Here is a 20016-nt window from a genome sequence, read left to right as displayed (position 1 = left end):
AGGGTCATGAGCACTTATGTTCAATTCCTATAAAAGTATATAAAATAACTGTGCAGTGAGACTACTATAACCACTTAAGACAAGAACTTTACATTTTCTTCTCATGGCCAATTCTAAGAGAAACATCTTCTAAAGATTATTAAATATTAAAACAGAATATTAAAACAGAAACTTATATTAGGACCATTTATGTATGAATAAACTTCCATGTTTCCAGAGTTTAAACCCACCTGAAGGATTTTGTAGAAGCTTACTTCCATACCAGGAACCAATGGTTTAAGTTTGTTAATCAAATCAAGAGTTTTCAAAATTACATCAGCAGCAAGTTTGCTTTAAAGATAAATCACATTTAAATTAGACAACTGAAAAATTTCTTAGAGCTTGTTTCTGCCCAAAATTCTAAAGAAACTGAAAAGAAAAAAAAAAACTTGTGTTTTTAAGATTCAAGATGATAAAGTACTATTTCTACTGAGAAGTAAAAATACAAAGCAATCAACATTATAACTCGAGACCCAAAGAAAACAAACCGGCATTAATAGCCTTAGACAGGATTTCTTCTACTACCAACAGGCTTCAACTTTCTGTTTCAAGTAAGTAGTAGTTTTAAAACATGGTCCATTTAATACTTAGCTTTGTCATTAGAATATCAACAGAGGGTAACCTTAGGCAATACAGAATATCTAATGTGTAATAAATGAATTATATTAGGTCATGTTCTGAATTTTGTACCTGAAAGGAGTATAAAAATATAAAAACAGATAATTCTTACTCTAAAGGTACACAATTACTGACAACTGTGACATTTACGGAAATAGAAACAAATAATAGTGTCTAGCATTTAGCAGGTTTTCAATGAAGATTTGTTAGATGGACTTAATTTATAGGGTATACAAGAGTATCTTACTACCATCCAGTGAAAATCCATCTTTAACCATAATTCCTGACATGCTAAGGAAGGAGAGCTGTGATTAAAAATATCTTCAGCAGTGACTGATTTCCTTGTAATAAAACTACCCTTCTGTTTTTTTATGCTTTTCATTTAAAAAAGTAAAATTAAGGCCGAGCGCGGTGGCTCACCCCTGCAATCCCAGCACTTTGGGAGGCTGAGGCGGGCGGATCATGAGGTCAGGAGATCGAGACCAGCCTGGCCATGGTGAAACCCTGTCTCTATTAAAATACAAAAAATTAGCCAGGCATGGTGGCACACGCCTGTAGTCCCACCTATTCAGGAGGCTGAGGCAGGGGAATCGCTTGACTTCGGTAGATGGAGGTTGCAGTGAGCCAAGATCGTGCCACTGCAATCCAGCCTGGCAAAAAGAGCAAGACTCCATCTCAAAAAAAAAAAGTAAACAAATAAATTACTGAGGCAATGTCAAAAAGGAGCTCCAGAAATGTTCAGAACCCTTAGATAATTACAATAAGACAAAAGAAACCTAAACAATAAAAAGCATGTTAATATCTTTCTTCAAAAGCACAAAATCTACAAATTGAATTTACAAAAAAGTCATTATGAAAATATGTTTGTTAATCTGTTATATATTAAGTTATAACCAAAGGATGGTCCTCCAAAAGGATGAGAATCACCGTATCTTTTGATTTTTTACTACCTTGCCAATTTGTCATTACATTTCATATACTCACGATAATTCAGAATCCGCAATCTTTGTTCCAAATCCCAGGTCAATCTTGCCATATGTAAACTGTTGTTCTATCAGAGTGGTACACTTGACAGTTGTCAGGATTTTTGCAATATGCATTTTCATTGTATCATCTCCACAGAGAGGTAAGTTTTGTTAAGATACACAACAAAAAATTCTCAAATTACTTTATGTATAAAATATACCATTTGGGATGATTTCATACCAATTATATAATTACTGTTGTCCAGTATAATTATTGTTAAATTAGCTCAACGACAGACAAGGAAACTGCAACTCAAATAATGTAAGTGGCTAATAAGTGGTAAGAGATGGACTGGCACCCAAAGTTTCTGACTCACAGGTTAAAAAACCGAGGATATTTCTCCATTGGATGTCTGTTTTTGTTAGCAAGAATCTCAATGGTTCAATAAATATTTATTGAATAAAGGGAAGTTGTTTTGTCATATTTGTATATTATAAATTAAAGTAAATAGCTATTATTTTTAAAAGGGCCAAGTTGTGATCCAATTCAATGAGAAGGACCCACTTTATTAATTGTAGATATCTCTAAGGTCAAGCAATCATGTGTCCCTACTGCAGTGGTTCTCAAGGACCGTATGTTAGAATCACCTGCATAGTTTAAACAATCACAAAAAAGCCAACACACAAACACACACTACCGAGTGATTTCAGGGTTTCATATTACTCCAATTAAATCAGAATCTCTGGAAGTAAGGTTTTAGCATCAATTTTTTTTTTTTTTTTTTACATGTTCTCCAGGTGATTCTAGGTAGAAATCAGCATTGAGAGTCACTACTTTAAAGAAAGAAGAAAATTAAGGAGCAGTACCTTAGAAGAGGATATTAAACAGAGGAATTTGCTCTAGAACATTTTCCTTTTGCTCTGAGATACAAGGAAACCTGACTAGATCAATTTAAGAGATCGGGTTGAGATACAGTGGCTCTTTGCTCACGGTAAAAAAGTATTAATGAAATGTTTTAAAATCGGGACTTGGACTTCTTTGCAACTCAGAATTATTTGATCTAGGAAAAAGTGAACACAAGGAAGACCTAGAAAATCAGTATACAGAAGTTAAGCAGTGAAACTAATTGTTCAAGGTTTCTTTTTAAATGAATTAATTTGTGTTGATACACTGGCCTTTTCTTATAACCATTATTAAGGCAATTATGAAGGCTTTTATTTTTAAAACATAAGCTAAAACAACTGGGCTAAAATCGTGACAACTCCATCAGTATTTCTTTATTCATGAATATATACCACCAAAAAATGGCACTACTAATCATCCAGGGGCAATAATTAGCATCAAGCAGAAAAGAGTAACATGGAATAACAGAACAGTCATTTTAGAATATACTACCAAATATCAAATTGTGATACAAATGTAAAAATCAAGCTTAAACAGCATTTTAAAAAACGTATCTTCCCTTAAAAGTTTCAAACAGAAAAAGAAGGAAAAAAAACCTTGGATCTTTTTCAGACTCATTGAGAATTTTTTCTATAGTTTAAATTTTAGTTCAATAATTCTAGATAAATATGAGCAAAAAGTGAAAAATTACAAAGACAAAATGCAGTGAATGCAATATAGAAAAAAATGGTTATTTATATAGTTTTCACATTGATGACAGTAAAGGATATTTAACAAAACTTCAATGGCCTTGGCCATCCTTTCACATTTTTTTCTTATTAAAGCCTCATCTAGATTTTGTTCTGTGAACTGAAGTTGATCAAGGATTGTAGGTAGCAGAAGGGTCACAAAACGATCAGCTGAAGAACAGTTAGCAGCATCTACGACATCCTGGAGAATTACCGATCACAAATGATTAAAAACAAAGATGGAATATATGATACGGAAATAGTCATCACTGAGTTATAACACTCTCTTTAAATTTTTTATATTTCCTGCAGTACGCCATTGACCTAAGTCTCCTATTAATATTGAAGTTTTTATTTATAATTTACACCTTTATCCAGTTTTGAGGGCTTTCGCTTTTTTCTCAAATTAGACAGTAAGGTAAAACTTTTTAAAATAAGACTGTTTAAAACAGGCTTTGTGAATTAAAAATTATTCTAAACTAAAAGTACTTATTGAAAACAAATATCCTAAATCTGCTAAAAGTAATTATAATAATAGACCTTGGTCTTAATAGTTTATAACCACAAATAATTTCCATCAAGACCTCAAAGAGCTTTTTAATTGTTAAAACTGACTGTTAAACAATCATGAACAAGAGAAAATAGAAAATTTTGTGCATAATTCTTAATGAACACACTTAATCACTTCATACACATATTTGTGTATAAAATCAAGTTGGACAAGAAATGCTTTCAGAAGATATTGGGTTAGGCAGAATGAATTTAAAAACAGGGAGAATAGTAGAGAATACTAAATTGCCCAGATAGTAAGATCTACCAGAATGCAGAGTTTTGTCTGTATCTTAAGTGCCTAACACATTGTGTGGCATGCTCAACTCCATTTCACTGACTGAATCCAATATTCCTATATTATTCACTCAATGGCCTAATAAACTTGGAATGGAGAGACAATGTGACTATTCCAACTAGTCATGCAACAAATCATATAAATCTTAGTATCTTTACTTATTACACTGAAATAAGCGCTACATATATAAGCTATCAGTGAAAAAAAAAGGAAAATACTAATATATATGAGGGGCAGAAAAAAACTTAGGGAGTCTAGTGGGTGACTGTTAGTAATTGACAAGTTTTCCTCAAGTGTATGAACTGGAAGTTTACTAAGAATGTTTTGAAGACAAATTGCTGAGAGTCACAAAAGTAGAAAAGTCAATCTGTCATTCAACCTATTACCTCAAATATTTCCTTGAACAACTCCAATGCTAAAACAGAACAGTTTTCTGATCCATCCAAAGGTTGGTTTAACCAGCGCAGTAGAGCCACAGTAGGCTCTAAACATTTAGGATGGCTTCCTAGAGTGGCGTTGCCAGATGGAGACTGTTCAAACATCATCTGAGTGAGCACATGGCGCAGCTGAGTCACTGAACAGAAGGCAAGAAGTAATTCTAAAACCTGTGCAATAGAAAGTCTTCATTAAATGTCAATTTCATTAGATTTTTAATATACAGAGCAAGTGTATGATGAAGCTGAAAATGCCATGTATTTTTAAAGAAAACATTCTAAAACAAAACTTAAAAGTCGCTTCTAATTTTTCTTTCAATATCATTTTTCAAATGTGTGAATAGGTTCCAGAAGGTTACAAATAAATTTATTAATTGTGCTTACTCCTGAGAAGCAGGACTGTGAGAACCTCAGAGGCAGGGTCAACTTCAACTAATGTTACACTCCTCCCACCCCTTCCACAGTACTTATTTTTAAACATACATGTTTTGTTTATAAATGACCAAAAAAACCCTAAAAAATAAAATTAGAATGAACAATACTTGTTATAATCCTAAAATTCAATAACTGCTATAAAGGATACTGTAGCATAGAATATTAAACCTTCAGGGTGGTTATTTCCACATTGTTTGCACTGTTGGCATTATGACCCTTAGCTCTCCTACTGTACCCCATTTCTTCTCTACTTTATAAATGAGCCTTCCACCATTACATAACATTCCCCATCAATCTGTTTATTAGATGTTAAGCTAAATTCCACCTCATTTCATACACTACCAATCACTAAAAAAAAATTTTTTTTCATAAGATCTCCTTGCCTCTCTGATTTCCAACTTTTTAAGTCTGATTCTTACAAATGATATATAATTGAGATTAGTGTTTTAATCAACTTGAGAGTATCTGTATTTAAGAGAATCCAGTCCGTTAGCATTTGCTGTAACAAATAATCTTTAATAAATATAAACTGTAGCACAGCCATGTGTCACTTAGTGATGATATGTCGCTTAATGCATCATTAAGTGATTTTGTTGTGTGATCATAACAGTGTACTTACACAAACCTAGATGGTAGAGCCTACTGTACACCTTTATTGCCTGTGGGCTACAAGCCTGTACAGAATACTAAATACTATAGGCAACTATAACACAATTGTAAGTACTTGTGTATTTAGATATAGAATACAGTATAAAAGATTAAAAATGGTATACCCGTCAGCATAGAACACTTACCATAAATGAAACTTGCAGGACTGGAAGTTGCTCTGGGTGAGTTGTGAGTGAATGTAAAGGCCTAGGACATTACTGTATATTGCTCTAGACTTCATAAAGACTATGCTTAAGTTATATTATATTTTAAAATTTCTTTAATAAATTAACCTTAGCTTAACATAACTTTTTAACTTTATAAGCGTGTCAATTTTTAAAGGTTTTGACTCTTGTAGTAAGAGAAACACATTATATAGCTACACAAAAATACTTTATTTATATCCTATTCCATCGGTTTTTTTCTATTTTTAAAATGTTGGGTTTGTTTTTCTTTTTAAACTTTTTTTGTTGAAAACAAAGACACAAACAGATACATTAGCCCAGGTCTACACTGGGCCAGGGTAATCAATATCACTTCCACCTCCATATCTTGTCCCACTGGAAGGTCTTCAGCGGCAATAATACACAGGGAACTGTCATCTCTAATAACAACAATACCTTCTTCTGGAATACCTCCTGAAGGATCTGCCTGGCTGTTTTACAGCTAACTTTTTATAAGTAGAAGTACACTCTAAAATAACAAAGAATAAGCGGTAACGCCTTTATCAAAATATTATGTACTGTACATAATCTTATTAATACGTGCTATACTTTTATACAACTGGCAGCTCAGTAGGTTTGTTTACACCAGCATCATCACAAACACATGTAATACATGGAACACTACCATGTTAAAATGTCCATGATGTCATAGGCAATAAGAAGTTTGTGTCTGTCATTGACTAAAATGTCATTATGTAATGTATGACTATACTTATTTTTGAATAGGTAATAAATTTACATGGTTCAAAAGACAAACCCTGGAGGCAAGCAATGTTACCAGTTGCTTGTGTATCTTATAAGATGTCCATTATGAACACACAAGAAGACAGCTTTCCATGCACATTAGTTTTCTTTTAACGTACATACATAAAAGTAAAAAAATTAATCACTAGTGCAGAGCTGGATGACTTTCCCAAAATGAACATATTCCACTGTTGATGGCATTTGGGTTATCACTGTTAGTTATTAGGAACAGTACTGCTACATTCTGTACACATGTATACAATTCTTTGTGAAAAATACCTACAAGAGAGATTTCTAGGTCACAGTTTATACATATGCCCAGTATTAATAGATACCAGTTTTCATAATTGGTTGTACTGGGAGTACTAAATGAGAGTTAAGGTATGTTTGCTATTTTCCATTTTAATCAACTGATGGGTGACAGATGGTATCATACTACCATTTAAATTTGCATTTCCCTGAAGATTGATAAAGTGTTACAATCACTTCATGTTTATTGACCAATTCAACTTTTTTGCTCGGGTTATCTTCTGGGCTCTGTGTTTTTTTCTGATACATATGTACAATGTAGAAAAATGATGCATTTTGGATAAGAGTTCTTTGTTAGATATATACATTGTAGATATCTATTCCCATTCTTTGACTTTTCTTTCTTTTATTAGTGGTCTTATCATGAATAGAAACTTAATTTTAATGTAGCCCAACTTATAAACTTTTTCCTTGAAGAGTTAGTGCTTTTGTTTCCTGTTTAAGAAAATCATTGTCTACCCCAAGGCCATAAAGATACTCTGTTAAGTGTTTCTTCTAAAACCTTCATTATTTTTACTTTTCACATTTAAATCTACAACCTGTCTTATACTGAGTTTTGCATTTGGTATGAGGTGGGGGTGGGGTGGGGTGAAGATTCAGTTTTTTCCATATGCATATTCAATTGACCCAGTGTCAGAAATGACCATACCTTTAAGACTCTACTGTTGTCAATCAGGAGACCATATGCTGTGGGTTTGGTTCTGTTCCATTCTGTTCCATTGGGCTATCTATCATTATGACAAAATACTGCACTGTCTTTAGACTAGGCACCTGACATTTTAAAAAATCAGTAAATAGCATAAAGTTCTATTTGTCAAGAGAATATAAGTAAAATATGTATTTACTGATCTTGTATCCAGCCGACTTGTTAAATAGATTCGCTTAATTTAATAATGGTTTCCATAGATTTTAGGTTTTCTATATTCTTAGGTCATCTGAATAGTGAGTTTTATTTTCCTTTCCAATCTCTATACCTTCTTAATTTCTCTTGCCTTATTGGGCTGGTTGGGACCACCAATACTATGCTGAACATTACTGGTGATAATGAGCATTGTTTTCTTATTCCTAATCTTGAGGAAAGCTTTCAATAATTTGCATTAAAAAAGATGATGCAGTAGATTTTTGGTAATTACTAGATCAGGGAAAGGAAGTTTCTCTTTATTCCCAATGTACTAATCTTAATCACGAAGAGGTATTAAATTTTATCAAATGCTATTCTCCCTTTAATGAGATAATATAGGTTTTCTGCTTTTTTGGTAATGTGGGAAATTATATTAATTTCCAAATGTTAAACCATCTTTGCATTCCTGCAATAAACCTCATTTGGTAATAAGACATGATCTTTTTTATGTGTCACTAACTTTGATTTGCTAATATTTTGTTTAGGATTTTTGCGATATGTTCATGAAAGATAAAATTTTCATCTGTTGTAGTATCCTTGTCAGGTTTTGCTATTAAGGTTATACTGGCCTTATAATAAAACACACTGTACTCTATTATCTATTTTAAAAGACACTCAACTATTTCTTCCCCACCAAGATGTATTTTGCTTTCACTGCTCTCCACTTCTATCATAACAAGAATTATTTTTTACTTTAAAATAAAAACTAAGTTTTAAATTTTTATTTATTTTTATTTTTTTACTTTTTCATTCTCTTCCAGGTTTTCTGATACCCATAGAATGCTTCTACTCCCCTGAGCTACCTGACCCCCTAAATTCCCTGAGATGGTTTAATAACTTTAGATTCGATTATTAGATTTTTCCCTTGCTGTGTGTCTCCTCTATTTCAAGAATCCTTATTTAGCACCTATATTAGAGATTCCTAGTCACTTTATTAAGATCCATTTAGATACTAACTAGGAATAGTTCTCACATTGCATAGGAGAAAGGAATGTAGAAATTCTAGTGTTCAAAATAAAAAGAAAATATAGTTAAGTAATAAACTTTGTACTATTTCAACCTTTCTACCATCTTTTATATCACTGTTGCAAATGATTAGTTCAAAGTCATTCTAATTTTTTTCTTCCATAAAAACTTATAAGGTAAAAGCTGACCTGAAAAAGTCTTACTTCACACCAGACACAAAAGTCAATTGTAGGAAGACTACAGATCTATATGGGAAAGTTAAAAAAGCTAGAAAGCTTTTGGAGGAAAACAATGGAGTCCATCTTTGTGACTTTGGAATATGCCAAGGGTTCCTAAATGGAACACAAAAAACACTAAATTGATCTAAGTTAAAATCAAGGCACCATTAGGTGAGTAAAAAGGCAACTCACAGAATGGAAGAAAATATTTGCATGTCATATACCCATCAAAAGACTCCAAAATAAATCCTCCTACATGTAAGTGAGAGAAAGACAGACAATGCATTAAACAAATGAGCAAGAGACATAAACAGGCATGTCAAAGAATATATAAATGGCCAATGAATAAGTAAAATGATATTAATTTTCATTAATTAATAAAATATTAATTTAAATCATAATGCAATACTACTATTAGACTGGCTAAAATGAAAACGTGAAAAATATCAAGGGTTGACAAGAACGCAGACTGACCAAATCTTCATACGCTGGTCCAACTGATATTTTGGGAAAACTGTTTCACAGTGCCTACTGAACATATGTATATCCTATGACATAGTGATTCCTCTCAAAGCTATAAAGCTAAGACAAGCATGTCCATAAGCTCATCAAAAGATATGTAGAAAATCGTAAATGGAGGTTTCTTCGTAACTGATAATCATAAACAAAAGAACACCAATTGTGCTCCTTTCCTCCTGGGGGCCCAGGATGCAATGGCTGCAAATAGCTGCTTCCTTGGTAACATATGCAGCCTGTTGCTTGTATGGGTTGCACTAAGAAACCTTAGAAACAGCCCTTTCCAATGTACATTCATGTCTCTGACCTCCTGCTGTCCCTCATCTAGGCTTCCGAGAGGTATGCAAGGTGCGTCTGGAAAGCCCCCAGGGCATAGTGACCAGGGTTCACATTGGCCAAGTCATCATGTCCATTCACATGAATCTGCAAATTAAGGAGCATGTGACTAAGGCCCTACATGCAGGGCCAAGTTCAAGGTCCCTAGCTGCCAGAAGATCCATCTCAAAGTGGGGCTTTACCAAGTTAAATGTCAATAAATTTGAAGACATGGCAGCTGAGAACTGGCTCATTCCAGATGGTGGTGAGGTCAAATACATTCCCAAATGAGGCTCCCTGACAAGTAGTAAGCACTACATTCATAAGGGCTTTCATTGTAATGCCCCCTTACTCATGCTCATCAATAAATCATACTTCCTTTCTAAAAAAAAGAACCAATCTAACAATCTACAACTATATGAAATATGAATGAATCTCATCACATTAACATTATGTTGAACCAAAAAAAAGTCTAGACTGAAAACCTATTTATTATATGCTTTTATTTACATAAAACTCCAAAATAAAAAAAAAACCTCTCTCTATATACGCTGTTAGAAGTCAGTATAGTGGTTATAGCAGTTATCCTTGGTAAAGATAAGGAATGGGAAGGGATAGGTACTGACTGCAAGGAAGCATAAGAAGGGTTCTAGAATACTGGTAACATTCTACATTCTGATCTAGACACTGGCTACATAATTGTATCCCTATTGTAAAAATACAGAGAGCTGTGCATTTAGATTTTTCTGCATTTTACAGTTTTTTTAAAGTTTAAACAAAAAGTCATGTTTTTACATACCTTTGAAGAGGAATCAGGATCCTTTCCATTAAGAAGAACTAATACTTGATTAAGACATGACGAAAAGTGCTCATATCTAGGTTTAAAATAAAAATATACATCAAATGATAAAATTGATATATCAAAAGGGATTTACAAGATAAATATAAAAATTATGTGTATCTTCTTTCATCTATTTATTTATTTGGGCTTCCAATATAGAACACATTCTTGTAAAGTTTATACTTAAAACTTGTCATATGTCTTATTATTATGATATACATAAATTGGCCCTGTCATTTATTAAAACAGTGATTCATGTGGCAATAAATAAATCATTAAAATTTTCAGTGCCTCAGTTGCTCTATTTTTTTAAGATTGTGTTCAGTTTGTAAAAATTCAAAGGTTAGAGGAACATCCTAACAAATTATACAGCTGCTTATTTATTTAAGGCACCTAAAATTGCCAGGCACTAAATAAGTTTCTGCAAATAAAGAAGGGGCAGCAACCTGTGTTACACAACTCCAAGAGGTATCAGAGGTACCCCTAGCATTATATTCTATGTGACCGATGTATCCTAGATTTGGGAGATGGTGCACTGACAGGGAGCTCACAGTCTAAAGATGAGGGAGAAGGACAGAAAGAGATAATACAAGGTAATATAAAATATAATGCTCTAATGAAGGAATGTATGGGACACTATGGAACAAAGAATATTGTCTCGGCATTAAACTCAGACTTGAGTCTTAAAAAACAGAAATAGAAGTTAGACATGTAAAAGACAAAGTACTCCAGTCTTCTAGAGGGAATACCCTAGAGAAAATAGCACATGGATACATGAAAGCGTATTTCTAGTAAGGTGAAAGTTCTATTTATTGTCTAATATGATTAGACAAAAAAACAAAATGTGTGAAGAAATAAGGTTGAGAGGTTGTCAGGGATCAGATTTTGAAGGGCTATACTGAGAATGTGGATATTTACCTTGAATGTAATGGTAGGTAGGTCAAAGATTTTAAAAGGGACATGTGGTTGAAGAAAAAGTTTTGAGTATATTTATAAGTTAAACAGGAAAGGTCAACTGAATGGAAGGGCACTGAAGAGAAAGGAGCAAGTGCTTCAGAAAAGTCAAAATGAGACAATGTATAGAGTAATGAACATACTTATGAGTAAAACAAGATGCAACTAAGTAAGAATTTGGTATAAACATAGGTAAGTTTGTCCAGGGGCAAGGATTTAAGACAGCTCCATTCAAATGAGGCTCCATTTAGATTTTTCCTGTGAAACAGAGATAAGGTCATTTGCATAAAAGGAAGCAAGAGAAAAAGAATAAATTTGAAAGACCAGCTGGGCCAGAAGCTCAAATCTGTAATCCCAGCACTTTGGGAGGCCAAGGCAGGTGGATCTCTTGGGGTCAGGAGTTCAAGACCAGTATGGCCAACATGGCAAAACTCCTTCTCTATTAAAAATACAAAAATTAGCTGGGCGTGGTGACATGTGCCTATAATCCCACCTGTTTGGGAGGCTGAGGCACGAGAATCACTTGAACCCAGGATGCGGAGGTTGCAGTGAGCCGGACTGCACCACTCCAGCCAGGGCAACAGAGCAAGGCTCTGTCTTTAAATAAATAAATTTGAAAGATGCATTGTAGGAAATGAGAAAGTAAGCTGACGAATAAATATAAGAGGTCCGGCCCAGATACAGTAGTATGATTTTCTCATGCTCTAATTAGTAACCATGCATTAAGTTAGACTTTGGAAGAGATTTATTCAGGATTGGGTTATTGTTCAATGGCATACCAGATAAACAAGAGGAGTTGCCAGAGGTCATTCTGGGGTTCAGGATGGATAGAGTATAAAATAGATAATAGAACTCAGAGACTTACGGAAGAAATGATTAAGCAACCTCTCACTAATGCTAAACCAGATTATCTTTCAGTCTTTCAGAAGAGGTTTATTCAAAAGAATTTTTGTTTACTATGAAGCTGCTGAATAAGCACTTTCTGGTGGCCAGAATAGATATACATGGATATTGGGAGAATATTACAACAGATGAAGAGAAGGCAGGTCATGGGAAGGCACTCTGGAAGAAAAATCTCACTTATCTAGAGATTCTTAAGAGAAGAAACAGTGAAATGCTAAAGTGAATATTTCTTGGTTTCACAAAATATCAGCGGAGCCGAATGAACAGTGGTCAAGTTTGTCCTAGTGCTTAGCTTTTATTAAAACTTTTAGATATTATGTTTCTTAAACATCAGAGACTGTGTCTTCATATCCTACTGCGGCTAAGTGCCTGACCATAGGTGGGGCTCAATAAATGTTTCTTGTATATGAAACTCTTTGAAACAATTTTAGTTATTTCCTAATTCAGGATCACAAAGCAGTTTATGCCCCAGCAAAATTGAATTACAAAGCAAAAAGGCTACAAGCTCGTTGGAAAACAATTACTACTTGATCTCAAAACATAAATGATCCCATGAAATACAGAGACAGAAAGCCATATGAACATGTGTTCCCATTTCACTTATAACAAAAGAGGCACACATCAAAGTAAACATTACCAATTTTTATACAAAAAATTTAAAAAAAGACACAAACATAAGGACTTCAATGTTTCAAGATTATAAATGTTTCATTTATTTATAATTTATGTAGAAATATTTATTTGTATTGTACCTATAATGAAAATATTCTTTCAAATAATCATAATGCCACTTAAGTTTTAAAATTAGCCAAAATGTCTATACTTTGGAGAATGGTATAACGCTATTGATCTAAAGCAAAGACGGAAATACACACATACACAATGACCTTGTTATACTTTACATTTCAGTTCAGGAAAGAAAAAGGAGTGGGAGTATATGGCACATCAAAACATTTCATTTTAGTCTACCGTGAATAAGTAGAATCCAAGTTTATTATATTTTAAGAAGTCAATTTCATTTATAACAAACACATCTTGGTTTAAAAAAAAAAAAAAAAAGGTCTAAAATTGACTGAAGTAAGTCATACCTGGTAAGATAATCAGCAATTTTAGGATTCTTAAGGAGATCCATCAGTAGGTCAACTGAATACTTTCTAGTTAGAGTGCCATCACCGTTTATGAGAATATTAAATATTAGTTGAAAAGTCTGATGAATGTTTCGAGCATGGAACAGCTTAAGGACAAATTAGAAAAGGCATATTATACAAAAAAATTAAGTTGACACCATCCTAAAAGGTAAAAATAAAAATGTCTCAATGACTTTTAAAATATCAGACAATAAACTTCAGAATAAATGTGAAAATTGTATTTACCTTTTCCCCCACCTCTTCGTTTAATGTCAAGCTGTATAATATTGAAAGTGCGAACACAACCACAGTTAAACTACTATGGGCCAACAAGGTAATCAGAGTTCGATAAAAAGATTTCACATTATTCTGAGGGAACAAAAGTTAAAAGATAAATTAGAATTATGAATTTTATATTTTGGTTTAAAAAGTATATCCTGCACAGGGTAGGCCAACTTTCATTAAACATCATTATCAACTCTATTAAACGACTGTCGCATTTAAAAGACAAATGTTCTACAAAAGAAATTTAGATCAGAGATAATTTTAAATTCAAAAATTGTTATAAACAGAGTATCTAGAGAAAAAAATAATTTGGTGAATATGTGCAAACGAGTGGGAGATAAATTTTTGCGAAGTTCTGTCACCTTAGAATAAATAATTCAATGATGGTAAATCAGAGTGTCAATGCTAATAATGGGACACATGCAGAGTGGAAACAAAAGAGCTACCTTAAATACCTAGGAAAAGTTGTTAAGCATTTGTGTTAACAAAAGTACTGTAATGAGGAACTCTCATAATTGCGGTAGAAGCAAAAAAATATTCAGCAAATCAAGAATTTGTTTTCCATTACACACTGTGGAGTAGCAATTAACTTTGCCATATTTGCTGATTATCATTTAGATTTAAGAGATAATTGCAGGTGTGAGTGAGATGGGTACTTTCATATATTACTGACAGTCATAGAGATAGACACAATCTTGGTGAATAGCAGTTTCTACACATGGAACTATGAGCATGTTTATTCTTCCTTATATTTAAGTGTTTCCTAAATATGAACTTTTTTTTTTCAATTCAGAAATTGACAAACACATACACACTATACATACACATACACAACACACAGAGTAACTCCACCTCCAAAGCAAGATGAGGTCAGAAAAATGTAGCACTTGAACAAGTGAGATATTAAATTTAAAATAAACAGGTAATGTTGAATAGCATAGCAGGGAAATTGTTCTCAAAGCACCTTAAAGAATCAGTGACTTGCTTGATTTAATATACTTCTAAAAGTGATTCAGTTAAATCCATGTGTGTAACTTCACTTATCACAAGTACTATTGGTTCATACTGAGCACTTAACTCATGAGTCTTTCTGGTGGAGTTGCATTGATTTTGTGGAAACACAGACTGAGATAAATGGGACTGCCAGTGATGTTTCTCTCTTCTAAGAGCACAAAATAATTTAGTAATTCCTGTACTACTCAATGTGATAAACAATGGGATGCCATGCTAAGGAAAACTTTTAGAAATAAGTATTTGCATTAACCCTTTACACACAGTCTTCAATACAACATACACGAAGGCTGAACTGCTTCAAGTTATTTATATGTCAATCTGACTCTTCATTAATTTTGATGGGTCAGCTGATAAGACAATAATCCTTGTTCAAATTTGTTTTAAAGAAAAAGATAAAATTTTCTTTACAAACAGAATTTATCATAAAATAAGAAACATTAAAAATTCTTACCAACGTCTTTATGTGTGTTTGAACAGAAAGATTGTGCCGACAAAGATTTGCCAATAATCCTAGACAAGGCATTTTTAACTCATCTTCAGAAGATTGACTGTTTTTTTTTACATTGGCGTTTTGTTTAAAAGAAAAAAAGCATTAATATCATTCTAAGTCAAAATGATATAGTTTATACATTTCAATTCCTTTCTATATGCAAAAAAAAAAAAATCTAGTTAACATGGAAAGCCAGAGAAGCTCTGAATAGTTTTGACCCTTTATCTTACGTTTTGAAACAAAATTACCCAATTCAATTCCATCATGAAAACATGAAAATAACTGCCAGCATGGACCATATGCTGTTTAATCAGTATATTTTCCTGTAAGAATAACCAAACAATTTTCAGTTTCAGCAATTTTTTTCTGGCCAAGTCAATTCAGTCCATAAATTTTTGTTATGAAAATTAAAGCTGCTTTACAGCTTTTTTTTCCTTTTTACATTTTTTTCACCAAGGAATGAGGTTACATACTTTACAACTTTCAATCCTTAAAATCATCTGGGCAGAACAAGTAAGAATTGGAGTCTTATTCAGTTTACACAGTTAGAAAATGTTATCTGAGAAAAATTGATCTACCACATGGTTGTAGTTTAAAAATAAACAAATAGAGTATTTGGTTTTATGTTTGAATGCATACTCACATGTGATTTATCAGGAGCATAATTAATTCATCTATATAGGCACCAGAATAGAAAATTTTGACATTATATGTTAACTTCTGTAGAAGTTGAATGCACTGAAAATAAGAAAATAGTTATAAATATAATCAAATAAAAACATTGCCTGCTTAAAATAATGGACTATCAGACACATTCTGAGCAGGTCCTTTTCCATTTCCTAAAACATTAAAAAAAAAAAACAAAAAAAAAACCGCATAAAGTAATACAAGAACCTTAGGGCTCTTCTCTCAATTCACATATTTCTATGCATTCTGTCTTAGAGCATGGTTATCAACCTCATTCAGTCATCTTTAACTTGAATGCAGGTTGAAACACACATATAGAGCCCATCAATTAGAAGACACCCTTTTTCACATTTTACCATCTCTAAAACTGCAAGTCAATTTAGTTTGTGATGTTTTTCTTTCTTACAATTGACATTTTAGAGTCAATGAAATATGAATGAAGAGCTTTGAAACTATATTAAATAGACTATATCTACAGCTTTAATTTTTAAAGAATGTTTCCTCCACAGATTGAGACAAGATGCCAACTCACATTACAATTTTAATATAAATAGCTTATGTCTCAAAAAACACAGACATCTGTGTTTATAAGTCAAAGCAGTTACAATGTAGATTTGTTTCTCTTCAATAATAGTGCTAGATATGGATAAGCTTCTCTTTTCTAGAAACATTTAAATTGTAGCATGTGTGCAACCAACTTTTATTGTGAAGAACTGTGCCTAAACATGTAGTATTTATTATATGGCATATACACTGTAAGTCAGCAGTTTATGACAGATACTATCAATTTTGATCTGACAATAAGGAAAGGATATACTGTGTGGGTGTATATACCTGCAAAAACACTGAATCAGTGTGGCTGCTCCGACAAATCACTCCGGCTAGCACACTATTCAGATTGTATGTATTCTGAAGACAATCTCTGGTTTCACTGTCTACAGCTGTAAGTTAAAATAAAATAGCACCAAATATATCATTTTCTTGTAAGGTTTTCATGGATAATGTATTTCATATAAATTATCATTTAAAATGGCATAATATGGCTATTTTATTTGCCAAAACACAATTCAGAAATTCTAAAGATTTCTCTATGTAAAATAAACTAGTATCAAATTAAAATCTTTTAATTTGAATATTAAAAGATTATCATTTTATGGTATATTTACACAATGGAATACGATTTGGCCATACAAAAGAAGGCATGTCATTTGCAGCAACATGGATAGAACTGGAGGCCATTATGTTAAGTGAAATACGCGAGAGACAGAAAGAAAAATATTGCATGTACTCATTTATGTGTAGAAGCCAAAAAAAAAAAAAAAAAAAAAAAAAAAAAAAAAAAAAAAAAATTTTTTGTAAAAAGAAAAAAAAAAAAAAAAAAAAAAAAAGGTGATCTCATGGAGGTAGAGAATGACAGTTACGAGAGGCTGGGAAGAATACAGGACAGCGTGTGGTGGCGTAGGGTGTGAGGGGGAGCTGTTAGCAGGGAAATGAAGACAGGTTGGTTAATGGATATAAACACACAATCAGATGGAATAAGTTCTAGTGTTTCATAGTAGAGTAAGGTGACCATAGTTAACAATGCATTGTACATTTCAAAATGGTTACAAGTGAGGACTTGAAATGTTCTAAATACATAGAAACGATAAATCCTCTTTTCTGATGGATATCCTAAATACCGTGTATTGATTGCCACATACTCTATGCAGGTAACAAAATACCATATGTACCTCAAACTTTGTAACAATATTATATATCTGAAATAATTAATTTAAAAAGATTATCATTTCAATTTTTCTGTAAACCCCAAATGCTTCTAAAGTACAAATGTTCGAAGTGACTGGTATTCTCGTTCAAATTGTTGGTGGATGTTAGAAGTGGAAGAATCTTTTCGGAAAGCAATTTAGTAACGGTTATCAAATTTTCAAATGATCTAGAAATTCTACAGGAATAGAATAGAAATAGAATAGAAACACACTAATATCTGAACAAAATTACACAGACTGTTCACTGCACTCTTGATTCCAATAGCAAAAACTTAACGAACGATGAGTGCCCACTATTAGGGGATCGTTGAATAAATTATGATACCCTGTAATTATGGCACTAGGCAGCTATTAAAGATGCTGATATGGAAAGAAACATCTGGTGCTCTGCAACACCATTTATGTTAAAAACAACCAATTAAAGATCCAAAATTATTGTTCTGTGACAGCAAAGAAAAATATCTGCAAAGAAATATATCAAACTATTAAATGAGATTATATCCCCAAAAGTGAACAAATGAGGGCTGGCGGTAATCTGTACAGACTCATCCAGTTTTACTGTATATCTAGCCTAATTTGATAGCCACTAGCCTTCATGTGGCTATTTAAATTTAGATTAATTAAAATCAAAGATTCAGTTTCTTAGTCCATTACTCACACTTCAAGTGCTTAATAGATACATGTGGCTAGGGGCTACCATATTGGGTAACACAGTTCTAAAACAATTCTGTCACTGAAGAAAGTACTGTTGGACAATGCTACTTTGTGTTAATACTTCTGGGTCACTAGAATTTTTTAAACTATGCATATATTATTATAATCACACAAAGAAATATCCCCACCACCATGTCCCAAACTGGGGTAAAGTGATCAGTAAATGAACATTTAAAAACTAAAGCTATGGGGGAAAAGATAGAAAAAGCAACAACAGCACTTTTACCTGTAGTTCTAAATTCAGTGTAATTTATTACAGAAGGATGATTCTTTGATCAGTACCTAAACTTTCTGGTGGTATATTTAATATCGACATTATGTCTGGGTTTTTGTTTTTTAATTCAAAAGTAGTCCAGCATTTCCCAAAGTGCATTCTTTTCTGTAGAACACTGAACCTTTCACATGCTTCTGATTCCTCAGTCCAATTTTAAGAAATGCTGCATAAAATATTTCCCTCTTTCAAAAGATTCATAACGCATATTAGATTGAGAAATCTTTGAAGGTGAATCATTCTTTAAAAGACTAAGTTGGCACTTTAAAATATTGTTTACACATCTTCCAAAAACTAAAAAAAGAGAAATTAAATGCATTACCTAGTTTAGACAGCAAACTGATAATACTTAATATCAGTGAATCACTTATGTTTGGGTCTTCAAGTAGCTCTACAAGACAACTCAAGCATTCACTTGTTAATATATGATTTGATGTAAACAGTTGTGTGAGTTTCTGTCCAGAAATTACCTATAAAATAGTAATCAAAATGTGTTAGTTAAGAAATGGCAATTTTCACCTCTTCTCTATTTCAAATTAAAAACTCAGTTCCTTCAAAGTGCCATTGCTACCTTCCCAATTTAAAAACTTCACACATGCTGTGAAAAATTCACCCCTGCCTAGATTACCTAATCCCTTCCTTGTAATCATTTTTGACTGGATGTCAGTTTAAAATCATTTCTACCAGGAAGCTTTCCCTAAACTTCTTAGGCTACCTAGGTTAGGTCTGCCTATTATATTATCCTATAGTACATTATATCTCTATGCCCTAAGTTAGCAAACTTTTGAGTATCTAGCAATATTTCTCCTTCACACTACATTGAACATTCGATGAAGGCATAGACTACAAATCTGCACTCTACAACCAATATATTTAGTTTGCAAATAAATTCTAGTACATTCTACCTACTTTGAGGGAGGAGAATGAAAAAGGAAGCTCAGAGGGTAGCTATGGGATTATTCCTTCTGCTTCTTCTCAAAGATAATAGGTGATCTTAGAAGTTAAGCAATTACATAGCTGGGCATGGTGGCGCATGCCTGTAATCTCAGCTACTTGGAAGGCTGAGGCAGGAGAATCACTTGAACCCAGGAGGCCAAGGTTGCAGTGAGCTGAGATTGCACCTTTGCACTCCAGCCTGGGCAACAACAGCAAA

At 32.9% G+C, this 20016-nt stretch overlaps 1 protein-coding gene and 1 non-coding gene across 3 annotated transcripts in view; one reads left to right on the top strand and one right to left on the bottom strand.

Moving 5' to 3' along the window:
- The window catches only part of CIP2A (cellular inhibitor of PP2A), a 39526-nt gene that overhangs the window by 15525 nt on the left and 3985 nt on the right, over positions 1 to 20016 (bottom strand). For both annotated transcript variants that reach the window (XM_017510419.2, XM_017510420.2), the window contains 11 exons: positions 19186 to 19333; positions 16947 to 17053; positions 16069 to 16163; positions 15387 to 15483; positions 13883 to 14005; positions 13598 to 13743; positions 10611 to 10686; positions 4488 to 4706; positions 3297 to 3456; positions 1642 to 1783; positions 231 to 330 (listed from right to left, as the gene is read on the bottom strand). In XM_017510419.2, coding sequence (XP_017365908.1) covers positions 231 to 330; positions 1642 to 1783; positions 3297 to 3456; positions 4488 to 4706; positions 10611 to 10686; positions 13598 to 13743; positions 13883 to 14005; positions 15387 to 15483; positions 16069 to 16163; positions 16947 to 17053; positions 19186 to 19333 — 1413 coding nt within the window. The remainder of the gene's footprint in view (positions 1 to 230; positions 331 to 1641; positions 1784 to 3296; positions 3457 to 4487; positions 4707 to 10610; positions 10687 to 13597; positions 13744 to 13882; positions 14006 to 15386; positions 15484 to 16068; positions 16164 to 16946; positions 17054 to 19185; positions 19334 to 20016) is intronic.
- On the top strand, positions 9641 to 9775 carry LOC119468485. The gene has a single exon (XR_005197162.1). It is a non-coding gene; the product is annotated as a small nucleolar RNA SNORA70 (small nucleolar RNA).

This window comes from Cebus imitator, unplaced genomic scaffold (assembly GCF_001604975.1).
Source record: "Cebus imitator isolate Cc_AM_T3 unplaced genomic scaffold, Cebus_imitator-1.0 Scaffold439, whole genome shotgun sequence".
Lineage (NCBI taxonomy): Eukaryota > Metazoa > Chordata > Mammalia > Primates > Cebidae > Cebus > Cebus imitator.
This window is presented reverse-complemented; position numbering and strand designations above follow the sequence as displayed.